The sequence below is a fragment of the Melanotaenia boesemani genome, chromosome 5 (assembly GCF_017639745.1).
Source record: "Melanotaenia boesemani isolate fMelBoe1 chromosome 5, fMelBoe1.pri, whole genome shotgun sequence".
Lineage (NCBI taxonomy): Eukaryota > Metazoa > Chordata > Actinopteri > Atheriniformes > Melanotaeniidae > Melanotaenia > Melanotaenia boesemani.
Window position 1 is genome coordinate 2,452,839 of NC_055686.1, and position 16,142 is coordinate 2,468,980.

The following is a 16,142-nucleotide window of genomic DNA, read 5'->3' on the forward strand; positions in this document are numbered from 1 at the left end:
GTAATGAAACGAGACGTCTCTCTGGGACACATAAATGAGCTGGACTCTCCTGGTTTGTATAACCAATAAAACTCCATCTAATCCTCACGTTGTTGTCCCTCCACCGCCCCCAGCAGGTGGTCGGAAAGCCAGTGAAAGCGCAATGAAGGGGCATCAGTCTGGTTTTTTGTTGTCATGGCAACGTCATAGAGTTTTTACTTTTAAGAAGTTCAACAGTTAAAACTGCTGAGTCATGGTTCTAATGCTCTCCTATCATCACACTGCTGGTTCATCCAGATCCGTCTCTGTCCTTCTGAAATCAGGCCCGTGTCAAACTTTAAAGGGAAACGTGGGACATGGTCTCATGGTCTGGAACCACGAAGCAGAAGCTGCAGAAACCAGACAGAGAAACTGTTCAGACCCAGAAACCAAATCAAGCTGCAGCCTGTTGGAGGTCATGTTTCTACCTGCAGCACCTGGTAAACAGGAAGCAGCTCCCTGCATTACAAACTGGAAAACTTTATTAATAAAAGTTACACACTGAACATCCTACATGAGGATCAACACTAACTGAAAACATAAAATATGTAACAGTGACATTTACAAGCTTCCCTGAAGTATACACGAGAGATAAACAACGCTCTGGTCTTATTGACCAATCAGAGAGCTTCACACAACAATCCACTTTATTCTGAAACACACCTGACCAGTTCATCCACTTTCTGATGGGTTACAGATTATTGATCGTCTATAATCACCTTTTCATTTGTCAGTGAGGAAATATTCATGTTAGAAACTCATCATGATCAGAAAAACGTTATGAACCAACACAAAGAAACTCTGAAACATCTACAGAAGAAAATGTTTGGACATTTCTACAGAAACGTTACAGCTGGACAGAAGAAGAAATCCACGTCTCCATCATAATGTTACTCCTTTCTGGTGTAACTTAGAATAACTTAGATGTTATCCGACCCCCACCCCCATCATGCCAACCACAAACCCCAGAGACAAACATCACACATGGATCAATATGTAAAAACAACAGCGTTCATCATCCTCAGGCAGTAACTATCATGTGAATTTAAATTGGTATTTTGATCTTTGGTTAGGATTTATTGATTGACAGATTTGGAGAAAATAAAACTATAAAAAATTCTGTAACGTTTCCAGAACAGTTTTTTCAGAAGGGACATTTTGTCCTCTGATGACCCAGAAGAATAATGAATTTGTTCCTGATGTCATTTTGACCTTGAATTAAAATAGACACTGAAATTCACAAGTTTTTCAAGAGAAAAACTTTCTCACAAAAACAAATGGGAAAACACAACCAAAATGTTGACCAACAGTTCAGGAAAAAGGACATAAAAGGACAAAACAGTCCCTAACGAAGGGTAAAGACTCATTTATGCTCTATGTAAAAGACGGATACGAACCATTTCATCCATCTTTGGATCTTTTACATGTTAATTTGGTCCGTTTTTGGATCCTTGTGGATGAGTAACCTGATAGAACAGCACTTCTACTGGACACCAGGGGGCAGCATTGAGCAGTACAGCTGATATGCAGCCAGTAAAAGGAACAAAGAAGAAGAAGCTGTGCTGCATTTAATGTCCTCTCAGACCCCCTCCATCTACTGCACTGCATATTTTATTTCTCTTTCTGAGAATGATCATCATGAGGACAGTGATGTTTGAAACTAACGAACCCATTTACGTACGTAAAAGGAGCATAAATGAGTCTTTAGGTCCAACTAAGACCTGATCTGTTGGTGCTTTCACGCATAAAATGTTGTACTTTCATTTTCTCCTTCCTCTCTGCTCATAAACCTGCTGCTTGATGAAGATGATGATTGTAAGGATGATTATCTGATGAGTCAGAGCAGCTCAGGAAGAGGAGCCCAGTCCTTCTTCTGGACTCTTTTATAGATCCAGAAACCAACAATCATCCCAACGATCACTACAGCTGACAGACCCACAATCAGTCCATAATGTCCTTCATCTTTGTCTCCTCCAACCTTGTCTCCTCCATCCTTGTCTCCTCCAACCTTGTCTCCTCCGTCCTTGTCTCCTCCATCCTTGTCTCCTCCATCCTGGTTCTTTCCATCCTTGTCTCCTCCATCCTTGTCTCCTCCATCCTGGTTCCTTCCATCCTGTGTTGTACCTGCAGGTGAGAAGCAGGTGTGAGTATCAGTATCAGGGAGGTGATGAATCATTTCCTCTTCAAACTGCTGTCACACATCATCTCCTGCACTCTGATCACTGCACTCAGACCAGCTGCTTTCTACAGAGTCTCATCAACAACATCTTTAGAAAACACAAACATCTGATCTGAGATGTTTCACTCTCACATCAACAACCAGGAAGCTGCTTCACCTCTGATCCACACACACAGAGACACACTCACCTGGAGGAGAAACTTCCAGATGGATGATGATGGACTTGGACTCTGCAATCATGCTGCCTGTTCTTCTCTGGAAGACTCTACATTTATATGTTCCTGTATCATCAGTCGTCAGATTCTTCAGAATCAGAGACACGTCTCCATCCTTCATCTGTCTGTCCTGAAGATCCACCCGGTTCTGGAAAGATGGATGCTGGTGGTCTGGATCAAGGCTCCCACCTCTGTATGAAAGAACATATTCTGGCCCCAGATCAGGTCTGGACAACTCCACAGCATCGATGTCTCCATCATGTCCAGCTCTACATGGCAGAGAGACGTCATGTCCAGGTTCAGCTGTGATGTTTGTCTGTCCTGCAGGAGAGGAAACAACACAGATCAGAGAGGTAAAAGAGATCAGAGAGGAACTCTTCACTTCCACAGCAGCATCAGGGGGAGGAGACACCAGAGAGACCACACTGGTCTGACCTGGACCAGAGGAAGACCTGGACCAGAGGAAGACCTGGACCAGAAAACCTTTTCAGACAACACAAAAGAAAATCATCAAGTTGTTGCAGGAACATTTAGCTGGTATCACATCTGTTCCATCGTATCTTTCTCAGTAGACAAACTCAGATTTAAACCCACTACATGTAAAATACCAGGATTTTTTTCATCTTTAGAAAACACAAACATCTGATCTGAGATGTTTCACTCTCACATCAACAACCAGGAAGCTGCTTCACCTCTGATCCACACACACACACACTCACCTGGAGGAGAAACTTCCAGATGGATGATGGAGATGCTTATTAAGCCTGCCCTCATGCAATGTGTTGCTCTATGGATTCCACATTCATATGTTCCTGTATCATCAGTCGTCACATTCTTCAGAATTAGAGACACGTCTCCATCCTTCATCTGTCTGTCCTGAAGATCCACCCGGTTCTGGAAAGATGGATGCTGGTGTTCTGGATCAAGGTCCCCATATACGTAGTAAAGCACATATTGTCGATCCAAATCAGGTCTGATCCACTTCACAGCATCAATGTCTCCACCATGTCCAACTTTACATGGCAGAGAGACGTCATGTCCAGGTTCAGCTGTGATGTTTGTCTGTTCTGCAGGAGAGGAAACAACACAGATCAGAGAGGTTAAAGAGATCAGAGAGGAACTCTTCACTTCCACAGCCGCATCAGAGGGAGGAGACACCAGAGAGACCACACTGGTCTGACCTGGACCAGAGGAAGACCTGGACCACTGGAGGTTCAGTCTGATACTGAAGTCTGAAGTGACCTTTCCCACAACAGTATTATTGAATTATCAGATAGTAGAAGATCGGGCTGGACGATTAATCGAACTTTAATCTCAGTTACGATCTGGGTTTTTAACGATAATAAAATTAAATGATTTGATATTTTGCTCCTTCACAGTTTTACTCTTCTGCTGTTTTCAGATGTAAATCGAGCACCTCTGGCATTGCAGCGCTCTGCTGCAGACTCCTCCCACAGCCCAGCTGCTTTGCTTTTATTCAGCACGAGTTACCAACACCTCTCAGGTTAGACTGAAGCAGGGGCGTCACTAGGTCTTAAGGACGGGGGGCTTAGCCCCCAGGAAATGACCAGGATGTGAGTGAATGCAGTGCACAAGGACAAAACTTCACAAATAACTAACAAAGACTGACAAATCAACGTGTTGATTACGATTAATTAATTACAGAAACACATTTAATCGTGGAACGTATGTCTGTGTACAGTTTCCTAATACAGCGATTACACTGATGCACATGGTACCTCCACAACTAACTTAGCAACATTGCTGCTATATTTAGCCATTTTTCAGACCCTTCAGCAACGTGAAAGAGTTCAGATCCTGTCCTCAGGCCTAAAGTGAGAAACAGCTGATGCTCCAGAAGGAAGTCGCCCCAAAGACAGCGTGGTAGAAAGAATGAGACCTTCACAATGCATTTCAGGCTAGCTAGCTAGCTAAGTAGCAGAGATTATGTAGTGTGCAAGCCAGGTTTTTATTTGTCAAACATGAAGCATTGGTTTATTAATGACATGGGACTTTCTGCTGTTACCTGGGACTCGTGCTAACTAACTGTTACTACCAGCAGTGATGAACAGACCTACTTACTTTCTTTAAAAACTTTCTTATATCCATTCTTCATCAGTCCATCATGTTATTCTAATGCTGTTCTTTTTAGGCTCTGTGTGTTTCAGGCATGCGCTGCAGGGACAGAGTGCAGGCGAAGTTACAGAGAAACCTTGACTGGGTTTTCAGTGATGTGGACTTCTCTGTATGAACAAGTGGACTGGATGAACGACTACTGAAGGGGCTCTCGACCTCACTCTATGAAGTGAGGGGAAACTGGTGGATTTATGATATTTAAACTCATATTCTAACAAATTTATATTGAATATGTCAGCATTTTTTCTTAAAAAAATCTTTAAAATGAAACGCTGAATCACTACATTATTTAGGGGGGCTTTAGAATATTTTAGCGGGGCTTCAGCCCCCCTAAAACAGGCCTAACAACACCCCTGCTGTTAACTACCAGCAGAGTAATTAGTTGTTTCCTGTAACAAGCTGCTTTTATTTGCTGGAAGTTTACATGTTACTGAGGGAAATGAGTCCTGGGTAAATATTTCTAGCACTCATGTACAACATGGTTCAGATTACTGGCAGCTGTATTAAACCAGATATTTGTCCAAATATTCACTCAGAGAAAATGTGACTGGACAGGAAGACACGGCAGCAAATCCCAAAAACAAACTCCCTACGTTCCGTAATGAACTCGTCACAGTGAACAAGTGAGGTCAGAAATGACTAGAAATAGTAGAATATTCATGTGTTTTATATGACTCAAGCAGTGGAAAAAGCAAGGCTCCTGTGTCTGGCACAGGGAGGGGCCACTAACCTCAGATACCTGCACAGGTGTGGTTTTCCATCCTGAGACAGGTTCCTACAAGCAGCTGGAAAACCAGAAGATCCACCTGTGCTGAAAAGCTCTTTTTATACTGATCTCATTACTGGCACGAATGAAAACAACCTGCATATTGATCAGCTGATCAATCATGTCAACAACAACAACACAAAGTGAACTTCAGCTCATCTGTGTGCACTAATATGGACTCATGGATGAAAATAAGCTCACCAGATTGTAATCATGTTAGTTTATTATCCCGAATAAAACTTGATCCTGGTGTTTTTTATTTGAACACTTCACTCCGTCTCCACGCTGAGTGTGAAACACACATTTACCTGCTTCTCTGTAGATTTATCTAAAAATAAAAACCTGATCCAGAAGAACTCACCGCCAGAAACAAGGACGAGGTGACTCAGCAACACGATTAACAGCCCTGCAGCCGACATCCCTTCTCCAGGTTACTCTCTGTTTGCTGTCCAAGACAAAAGAAGCTTGAAGCTTTGAGGGAAGATGACCTGTGTGTGTCACACCTGACAGAAAGCTCCGCCCAGCCTCGAGTTCTGCATGCTGGTTGGAGGAAAATCAAAGTTAGTTTTACTTTTTTCTCCCAGTCCCGCTGGGTTCAGCAGCTCATAGGACTTCATGTACATGTGTATATGTACATGTGTATGTGTACATGTATATGTACATGTGTACATGTTCATGTGCATGTGTATACGTACATGTGTATATGTACATGTGTATATGTACACGTGTATATGTATATGTACATGTGTATATGTACATGTACATGTGTGCTTCTGCATACATCCATTTTCTCCGAAGTCAAACTGTAGACTCCCGTCGTCCACAGTTAACTTGGACATGAAAAACTTTGTGAGACTTTTTGGGCAAAGAAACAGGAAACTGTTGTTGTAGAACAAGGAAAGAGTTTCTAAACCAAATAATAAAAAATTAAATAAATAAAAAAACAAAAATACAAGAAAATTAAGGAATACATATATATATATATATATATATATATATATATATATATATATATATATATATATATAAAATGTTCTGCCCTACTTTTGTTGTTTGTCCTTGATTTTATATAAATTTGAGGTTATTGTTTGAGGGACTGCCACCTTTTTGTGGTCAGAGGTTTAATGTTTTGTTGTTTCTGATCTTGTTTGTGACAGTTTTAATTTAATATTTCACTTTATTTTTAATAGGTTCAAATGTCCAATAAGACACTTGTTGTGTTGTTGTTTGTTAAAACCTTGATGAAGGATATTTGTATATTTGTTCCTTATTTTAATTTATTTATTATTTCATTCATTCTCTGAACCGTTTAGTCCACTAAGGGTCGCAGGTAAGCTGGAGAGTATCCCAGCATTAACAGGTGAGAGGCAGGAACACCTGGACAGGTCACCAGTCCATCGCAGGGCCGTACATTATTTATATATTATTTATATATGTTTGTATTTGTATATACATCCCCAGACACACCCCCTGTACTGTGTACAGGTTTTTTTTATTACATTTAGTTATTTATTTAACTATTTCACTTAGTTTTTTTATGTTTAAGTACTTACATTTCTTTTTATTATCCTCTTAAATTGTACCATTTGTTGTCTATTGCGTGTCTTCTGCTGCTGTTGTGCTGCAATTTCCCCGCTGTGGGACAAATAAAGGTTATCTGAATCTGAATCTGAATATTCCCTGTTCCACCCTGAGGAACTGCCACCTTACTGCGGTCAGGGGGTTTGCGTGCCTCAGTGACCCTACGAGCTGTACCAGCAGGAGCTTTGGTTTCAGGTGGGACGCCCAAGCTGGACCGGTCTTCGGTTAGAGGCCTGACAATCCGTCTCTTGGGAGTTGGACTCCGCTAACAGTCCCATTAAGACAACACTGATGCCCCCATCACATTTCTGCTTGTCCCCTCATGTATGCACTCCTAGAGCCGGCCTTGGGTCGTTATTTATCTTCCAGAATCCTGGTAAATGTCTTTGTTTTTGTTTCTTACCTACTAAATGAACTGTAACCAACTTGTGGTCAGATAATGGAGCAAAGTCATGAGAGGATTCTGAACCAAGCTGTAGACGTGAAGATGAGATCAAGCACAGGTCAGTCCTGGACTGCAGGGATCTGTCAGCATTACTCCAGATAAACTCTGTTATATGAGAAGTTAAGAATAACCACACATCTGTAATAGAAAGCTGTCCACAGAGAAATGTGGTGCTTTTAAATCATGAAAGTTGTTCTTATCGATACTCTATAAGATCATCTGGAGCATCGTTATAATCTCCAAGAATCATGTGCTACTTGTGTTTCAGTTTCTGTCTGAGCTGCATCATTATGATCATACAAATTACAGACTATAAAGAAGATGTTTGAAAACCAGAAGAATCCATCTGCCCTCGTCTGAAGATGATGACTCAGTGATGTTACCTGTAAGTGTGTGAAGGAAACGGCGCCACCTGCTGGCTGCTGAGAGGCAGGACAAAATAACACCGATCACCCCGCTGTGCTTTCCTAAACGTCACTTCATTATTACTTCAATGAGTTTCTTGTAAAGAATCAAGTCAGCATTTTTCTGTCTACAGAAATAAAAATAGATTTTCTTGTGGTTTCACGTATTCCTCTGACATGAAGGGAGATTATTTTTAAAGAACTAAAATGTAAGTCTGCCATGTAAGAAAAGGAAAGAAGCAGAAAGAAACAAAGTGAACTGGATGAAGATAAGTAGAAACTTGTAAAGTGCTAGAATATAAAACTTTAAGTAGATGCTCTTAAAAGGGAAAAATAAATGCTGAGTACCATAAGTAAAATCTTTAGACTCTTTTATCCTTGTTTTAAATAAATGAGGCAGCTGCTCAGACAAGCAGTGGTTGCTCCTCTGTAGAAAGTCGATTATTTAACTATTCATAACGTAAACAGCAGTAAATTAAACAGAGGAGTCGTTATATTATCACCACTGTGTTCTACATGAACAATAAGTGGCTCAGTGTAAACCTTCTTAAGGTAGGAAGGTTTCATAGAAAAGGAAATTATTGTTGGTTATTAACATGTTACCGGAGAACCTGATGTATTTCCAACATTATCTTCAATGTAAACAAGAGTCACAGTGAACTTTAGTTATTACTAATTTTAAATAGTAACAACAAAAGCCTGATGAAGCTGAAAGACCTTGTTAGTAGGTGGTTTTCATGGTAAACTTAGGGTATCTAGATTATCATATAGACCGATCAGAGATCTTTTACATCGTCCATGATGGCCACCGGACCAATCCATTTGGTCTTCTTTCCTTCATTCCAGCTTTTCTTGAGATTTTTACCAGTTTGTTTCTGCGTTGTCTCTCCGTGCAGGTGAGATCTTCACCAGCCTGAGACTCTGTTTCTTCATCACATCGGAGGTGAGAGGAGCTTCGTACTTTACGGAAGCATGGAGCTGTCACCCAAATAAAAAAAATAATGGGACCTTATCACGTTATAACGTGATAAGTTTATTATAAGAACACAGTCTGTACTGTATACAGATGTTGTTACGACCTATATTGGAGCAAAATACATTTTATGGAAAATATTCTCATCAAGCAGAAACATTTCAGTTCTTTTTGACAATGATTATTGTTCTACTCCGGTTTATTGTTGTACAGAAATGTGGGACAGTTAGAGAAACACGTAGGTCACCTGCCTGCACGCAGTGAGACGGTGTGTGTGTGTGTGTGTGTCTGAATTGCCACAGAGCAGGCATCCCCAACCTGGGACCTCTTGAGCCAGTGTCCTACCAGGACAGTCTGACATCTGGCGTACTCTGTTCAGCTCTACAACACAGATCAGAGAGGTTAAAGAGATCAGAGAGGAACTCTTCACTTCCACAGCAGCATCAGAGGGAGGAGACACCAGAGAGACCACACTGGTCTGACCTGGACCAGAGGAAGACCTGGACCAGAGGAAGACCTGGACCAGTGGCTGGTTTCATATCTGTTCCATCGTATCTTTCTCAGTAGACAAACTCAGATTTAATCCCACTACATGTAAAATACCAGAATTTTTTTCATCTTTAGAAAACACAAACAAAACTCTTCCTCTGCTGGACTTTCCCATGAAACATGGAAGGAAAACACACACAACGCTAACACACGCGTGTTGTTTTCCTTCCTGATCTGATCACATGATCCCACATGGAAAGTCAGGATGTTCAGGATCTTTAGGATTAATTCATACAGCCTTTAAAACTGATGGTGAAATTCAGTAAGTGTGACGTCCCTGCTGAGCAGCACCACGACGCTCATCAGTCCTCCAGACGTTCTGACCGGCCACATTCATGTCAAACAGCTCGCAGCCGCTGACCAATCAGAATCCATCATTTCTACCAGGATGAAAACATCAGAAAAAACTGAAACGTGACTCAAACCCGTCAGTAAATTATCATCAACGTCTACGTCCATCTGCCTTTTTCCAGAAACGCTTGTAGTTTCTCAGTTAATGGGTTTTATGACGGGTTTGGAAGTCGTGAACCAGCCTCGTGGTTCTGAAAAGTCTGAGCGGACCCTGAAGTAACCTCACTGGGACCCTGATCCAGATCAGAAACCACCATGTTTCCAGTCACGTGGACTGGAGTGTTCTTTAAAACCCAGTCTGTGATCCATAAACTGGGATTTAAAGAGTCTGCAGCATCTGTGGATCCATACTGGGACGGTGCTTCTGAAATGAAATTCATGTTAGTGAAATATATTTAGAAATGTTCTCTTTGGTGAAAAGTCTCGGTTCTCCTGCTACTCGGGTCTGAAATGCAGCAGGTTACATTTGAGACGTTTTACTTCTGTTTTCAGAAGCTGCACTTTTTACTAAATCAGTCATTTTCTCTTCAGTCTCGGCTGGAAATCGCAGCTGAAACCAGTGAAGAGTTTGGGTGTTTCTCCTGATCTGTTGGTGCTTCCACACATAATTTGTTGGCCTCACTTTCATTTCCTCCTTCATCTCTGTTGGTGAAGCTGCTGCTTGATGGAGCCGAGTTCTTCTTCTGGAGTCTTTTATAGATCCAGAAACCAACAACCATCACAATGATTCCAGCAGCTAACAGACCCACAATCAGTCCATAATGTCCTCCATCCTTGTCTCCTCCATCCTTGTCTCCTCCATCCTTGCCTCCTCCATCCTGGTTCCTTCCATCCTGTGTTGTACCTGCAGGTGAGAAGCAGGTGTGAGTATCAGTATCAGGGAGGTGATGAATCATTTCCTCTTCAAACTGCTGTCACACATCATCTCCTGCACTCAGACCAGCTGCTTTCTACAGAGTCTCATCAACAACATCTTTAGAAAACACAAACATCTGATCTGAGATGTTTCACTCTCACATCAACAACCAGGAAGCTGCTTCACCTCTGATCCACACACACACACACACACACACTCACCTGGAGGAGAAACTTCCAGATAGATGATGGACTTGGACTCTGTAATCATGCTGCCTGTTCTTCTCTGGAAGACTCTACATTCATATATTCCTGTATCATTAGTCGTCACCTTCTTCAGAATCAGAGACACGTCTCCATCCTTCATCTGTCTGTCCTGAAGATCCACCCGGTTCTGGAAAGATGGATGCTGGTGGTCTGTCTCAAGATGGCCGTCTCTGTAGAAAAGAACATCTTCTGACCCCAGATCAGGTCTGGTCCACTCCACAGCTACGATGTCTCCATCATGTCCAGCTCTACATGGCAGAGAGACGTCATGTCCAGGTTCAGCTGTGATGTTTGTCTGTCCTGCAGGAGAGGAAACAACACAGATCAGAGAGGTTAAAGAGATCAGAGAGGAACTCTTCACTTCCACAGCAGCATCAGAGGGAGGAGACACCAGAGAGACCACACTGGTCTGACCTGGACCAGAGGAAGACCTGGACCAGAGCAAGACCTGGACCATGTTCAGGCTGATACATGATGTAGTAGTGAGTGAAAGCAGCTTCAGACTGGGTGTGGATGAGGACGATCAGTCATGTGACGTTTAGTCTCAGTAGAAACATTTTCTGTTCAATCCCTGGAGAAACTTGGACAAACATTAGAGCTGAGAAATAAACAACTTCATCACATTAATGATGGAAACTGACAGGAAGTCCTGGTTCCACCATAAAATATTTCCTCTATCATCTGTTAACAACCTTTACAGTTAAAGTAAACCCCGTTAAGATAGTTACATAATCCTGCTCATCCAGAACCAGTTTACCAGCTGATGTTTCCTTGGCTGTATTCCAGATTAAAACAGTCTAACCAGTTTAACTCACCAGCAGAAACAAACACGAGGTCGCCGACAAGGAAGATCAGTAGCAAAGCAGACATTTCCTTTTTAAACGATCCGACTCTTCGTTAGTTCTCAAGTAACTAGAACTAATTCATTTTCCTGTCAATATATATATACAATAAAGAGAGGTAACTGTGAACCAGAGATTGATAGAGAAAATGATGATTTTAAAGATGTATTTAAATGATCTAAGTTCAGTCTATGCAGGGACTTTCAGGAAGAGGAAGGAGTCTGGGTCGCTGTTTGATGACGTCAGACAAACAAAGATCATTTTTAAGCTCGTGGCAAAACAAGAACAGTTTGTGTTGGCACGTTTGATTAATGTTTCACAAAACGTGTCGTCTGTGACTGGGTGTCCACATATTTATGTGCAATGAAAAATGAACCTGGTTATTTTAATACTTAGTTAAAAACCTGGCCTGTGGCCATGTCTTTATATTCCATGTGTTGTACAGATTTAGCACTTTTTCACCGCTTCAACCAGCTGTTAATTAAAACTACCCGTTAAACCTTTTTTTAATCTTTGGCATCAGCAGAGAAGCGGAGGTGAAAACTTTCCATTTCACGCTTTTCTGTATTAACGACTCGCACATCAAATTTCCAGCTTCATACGTCAACGGCGCCGCCATATTTGTCCTGGCATGTTATCAACTTTCAGCAGGACTAAACGGAGGAAAGACACCAGATTCCTCTGCAGTTTGAACTGAACAAACATTTTTTTTATCATGAAGCTGAGCTTGCTGCTTTAATTTTTTATATTTTATGTATATATACAATGTTCCCTCTAATTCTTCATGTGTCTGGGCATACACACAAGCTTCCTGAGCACACTGAGGACCACTGTGAGCAACATCAGATGTGCACGCTGTGGCCACTCACCAGTGTCACACTTCAAAATCTTCGATCATAGCAAGTTACATGGCTTATTAAAAGAATCAAATTACAGCAGCAATTTTCATTACTTTACTTTTAATATAAGTGATTTGGCCCACTTAAAATGAAAAAGACAAGTTATGACTTGTTATTCATGAGATGTGTAGTATGTTATATGTGAGAGTCCTGCTTTGGCCATGAGAAGAGTCCTGCTTTGTCCTAGGTGAGGTCCAGTTGTGGCCTGGCTTAGGGTCCTGTTCTGGAAGGAATGATATATACACCTTTAAGACATAACATTTTGTTCACATTAAAACATTCACATTTTGCACAATGACGTGTGCTGTTGCTTGTGACACAGTGTAAATTCCTGTAACTCTTTGTCTGTAAAAATATCTAATGACTACGTTTTTTATTAGCATTTCTACTACCCATAAATTATCTAGTAGTAACTGCATTTAATGATTAATATCCATAAATAAAAAATCTTTATAAATGTCACTAGAATATGCACAAATTTGACTTAAATTTTGCCTTATTTATCACGTCTGTCCTTCTCACTTCTCCAATGGTTGTACACTTTGTCCAGGTTGATGTCTTCGTCTGCTTGTTGCTTTGACTTTATGCGCATCAGTTGGTCCAAATGTGCCACTTCAAGACGATTTCTGGATGCTGTTTTGATGTGATTCATTAAACTAAATACTCTTTCACAATCTGCGCTGGATGCTTGAAATGTAGCACAAATATCCACAAGCTGCGAGATCTCCTTTAGCTCCTCACATCTAAGTGCTGCAGCAACCATATCTGAGAATGTGCTGATTGACCCCTGTTTAAGTTTTTGCTTCATTATGTACTTGAATTCGGCATATTGACTGCTAATGGCCTTCATAGACGGTGGGTGGTGGAGAATGGCCTCATACTTCTTTGTCAGTGTGGCAATGTCTGCTAATCCATAGTCAAAACTGATGTCTGAGCTCAGTGCTTCAATGTCAAATGCAGACCACTCCTTTAATTCATCCTCTGGAAAACGGGCATCCATGTAATCACAGAGCTTACTAATGAAAAGAGTAATCTCACTAGTATTTCTGCCATCAGCTGATGAGGTCCCCATTGTCTCTTTGACACGGTCACTCCACTGTACATCCTTCTCCTTCAAGTATTGGGAACGCAACTTCTCAATCTTTGCTCTAGCAAAGCAGTGTCCTTCCATCACAGTCAGGTTGCGTCTTTGTAACGTGAGGCAGAGTTGTGCTAGCTCACCCAAAACATTCCCAGAGCTGTGACAGTAATTTTGAACTTTGAATCACTCAGCTTTTTGGAGCAGTACTTTGCCACTGGATCTCTGTTTTCAGTGAATTCTCTTTTGCAGAATTCTTGAAGCACAGTGTAGTTCCTCAGAACAGCATTGACAGCTTGGTGCCGTGACAGCCATCGCACTTCGTTCAGAGGCCTGAATGACAGTGTATCTTCATCAAGAATCTTTGCTAGGTCCTCCATTTTGCCCCTCTTCACAGTGGACCGGGAGAAAGTGGAATACACAGTTCTAAGAAGAGTTTCCACATCTCGCATCAAAGATACACTTTTCCAGGCATCATCAATGCCCAAGTCCTCTCTATGGGCCACACAATGTTGTTCAGTTAGGTGTGGTATTTGGTGTTTTAACAAAGCTGCAACTCCATTGTATTTTCCTAGCATTACTGAGGCACCATCGGAGGCCAGCATCACCACTCTCTGCATGTCCAGTCCATGTTTGGAGTAAAACTGAGTTATGGCCTGCACAATATCCTGAGCAGTACATGCTGTCAGCTGGATGATGCCACCAAACACAGTTTTATAGTTAACATCATTTTCCCTGTATTTAATATATAGGACTAGCATTTTGTGTACTGATATGTCTGTGCTCTCATCTACTATCAGGGTATGCCAGGGTGCATTTTTAACACTGCACTTAGTCTCATTCTGCACGATCTCATTGATTGAGTTCACAAATTCAAAGGCATAGTTTTTGCTTCGCCAGCTTTCTGGTATACTCACATACTTTGCCATGTGATCGTGGATTTGTTGAACTGACAGCATTGATGCATTCATTTTGATGGCAAGTAAAATATTGTCAATGGGAACTTTAACTTGCTCGGGGTCAGATTTTGTTTTGTTTGACAGCTCGTTTCTTTTCTGTCGGTCTTTTGCGCTCTCCCGCAATAATGTACCAATCCCCTGTCCCATTTTGAGTCTTCATGCAATTCCAACATCTTTCAAATGACTTTTCTGCTGAATGTGACGCTTGAGGTAGTCCAACTTCCATTCAGTCCACATTTTTCCCTCTGAAAACTCACTTGCTACTTTGGCTTTGCTGCATGTTTTGCAGAGCAGACCTTTCTCACTCGAAAAAGAAAAAATCTCACCCAGTTTCACTGCTTGTTCTTCTATTTGCATATACCTCAACAACCATTCCATCTTAAAAGAACCGCATTTCTTCTTTACTTTGACTTGGTGAGAGGATGTGTCGCTGCCCATTCGTTTCGACATGATAAGGGGTTAGCATTTGCGTCTCTTAACTCCACCACACTGTTGTTACCTAGCTAACCTGCACGGCGCATATAGGCAGGGCACATATGCAAGCACTGTCAATGTTATGATTGGCTGCGTAGCGTAAGTGACCCTTATCGTATCATTGGCTTGTCACCTGTCACTCACTGAGTTACAATGCAAAATGGTACAGAAAAAACTATATTATTGGTCTAATTAATTAGATTAGATTAGGTCTAATATGACATATTATTTAATATGTGCATAGTGAATTTTATTTTATGCGCTGCAAAGATTTTCTTGTGCTCAAATAATGTGCGAACAGTGCGCAATTGCGCATGCGCGCAGCTTAGAGGGACCATTGTATATATATATATATATGTGTGTGTGTGTGTGTGTTCTCCATTTTACACCGCAGCTGCAGGAGAAATATAGGTGTTACTGCTCACCAGTGTGTTCATCTGGTGTGCGCACACTTGTCTGTCATCTGTCTAGACTGAGACTTTAAATAAAGTCTGTTGTGTTGCTGCATAGAAAACCAGATCAAATTAAATTAACTTGACCTTGTAGGCAGGGTGGTGGGACTCATAAGGAGGGCGGGACACCCGGCCTGTATAATGGTAGGGGAAACACTGATCTATATAATATACATACGTATATGTATGTGTGTGTGTGTGTGTGTGCGTGTGTGTGTGTGTGTGTGTGTGTGTTGTTGGATATTTCTATGACAGGCAACCAGTCTGATCATTTTAGGTACAACATAATTGTGTTAAGAGGTATCGATGGCTTTTCCGGGAAGGTATGGACGGCTTTACCATTTTTAACTTTAACTACTGCTTTACTTGTTGTTTTCATTTTCTGTTTTCCTTGGAATACGACATTTTTAAATCCTTTCCTCAATCAGGTTTTGTACCTGAATGCAACTGGGAATAATAAGGCAGACACTGGTTTGAGCTTTTTCATGGAGAGTGTTTAGAAACATGGATGGCCATCAAGGTAAGCAGGTCGAAGGACCTTCTCCCTCTTTCCAGTTTCAAATATTATACATTTCAAATTAATCTCACAATTTACTTTTTCATTCAGAGTATGCAGTGACCAAGGCGTAGAGAATGGGTTCACTATACAAGGAATCGGTCGCAGCAGCTTTATAGCTGGAAAAGGTTTACACAGCCAAA

The 16,142-nt window shown here is 41.4% G+C and overlaps 3 protein-coding genes across 4 annotated transcripts in view; 2 read left to right on the forward strand and 1 right to left on the reverse strand.

Moving 5' to 3' along the window:
• LOC121640417 overlaps positions 1-16,142 on the forward strand; it is a 1,195,287-nt gene that overhangs the window by 976,597 nt on the left and 202,548 nt on the right. The gene's annotated exons all lie outside the window — the stretch shown is intronic.
• The window catches only part of LOC121640516 (coxsackievirus and adenovirus receptor homolog), a 187,897-nt gene that overhangs the window by 2,624 nt on the left and 169,131 nt on the right, over positions 1-16,142 (forward strand). The gene's annotated exons all lie outside the window — the stretch shown is intronic.
• On the reverse strand, positions 726-15,001 carry LOC121640536 (pheromone-processing carboxypeptidase KEX1-like). 2 transcript variants are annotated; one of them, XM_041986362.1, is made up of 3 exons: positions 14,998-15,001; positions 2,386-2,647; positions 726-2,142 (listed from the first exon to the last, which is right to left on the reverse strand). In XM_041986362.1, exons 2-3 carry the CDS (start codon positions 2,531-2,533, stop codon positions 1,856-1,858), a joined length of 435 nt encoding a protein of 144 aa, XP_041842296.1. In that variant the 5' UTR covers positions 2,534-2,647; positions 14,998-15,001; the 3' UTR covers positions 726-1,855. The 2 variants fall into 2 exon arrangements, with proteins under 2 accessions (XP_041842296.1, XP_041842295.1); XM_041986361.1 differs by lacking the exon at positions 14,998-15,001 and adding an exon at positions 3,105-3,109 and having other exon boundaries at positions 2,386-2,639.

What these genes read in the sequence shown, in the direction of transcription:
- LOC121640536 (XM_041986362.1), bottom strand. Translation starts at nt 2,533, where the DNA reads ATGAAGGATGGAGACGTGTCTCTGATTCTGAAGAATCTGACGACTGAT. An exon ending in TCTGGAAGTTTCTCCTCCAG is followed by an intron (nt 2,143 to 2,385) that starts GTGAGTGTGTCT and finishes TCTCACCTGCAG; the next exon opens with GTACAACACAGGATGGAAGG.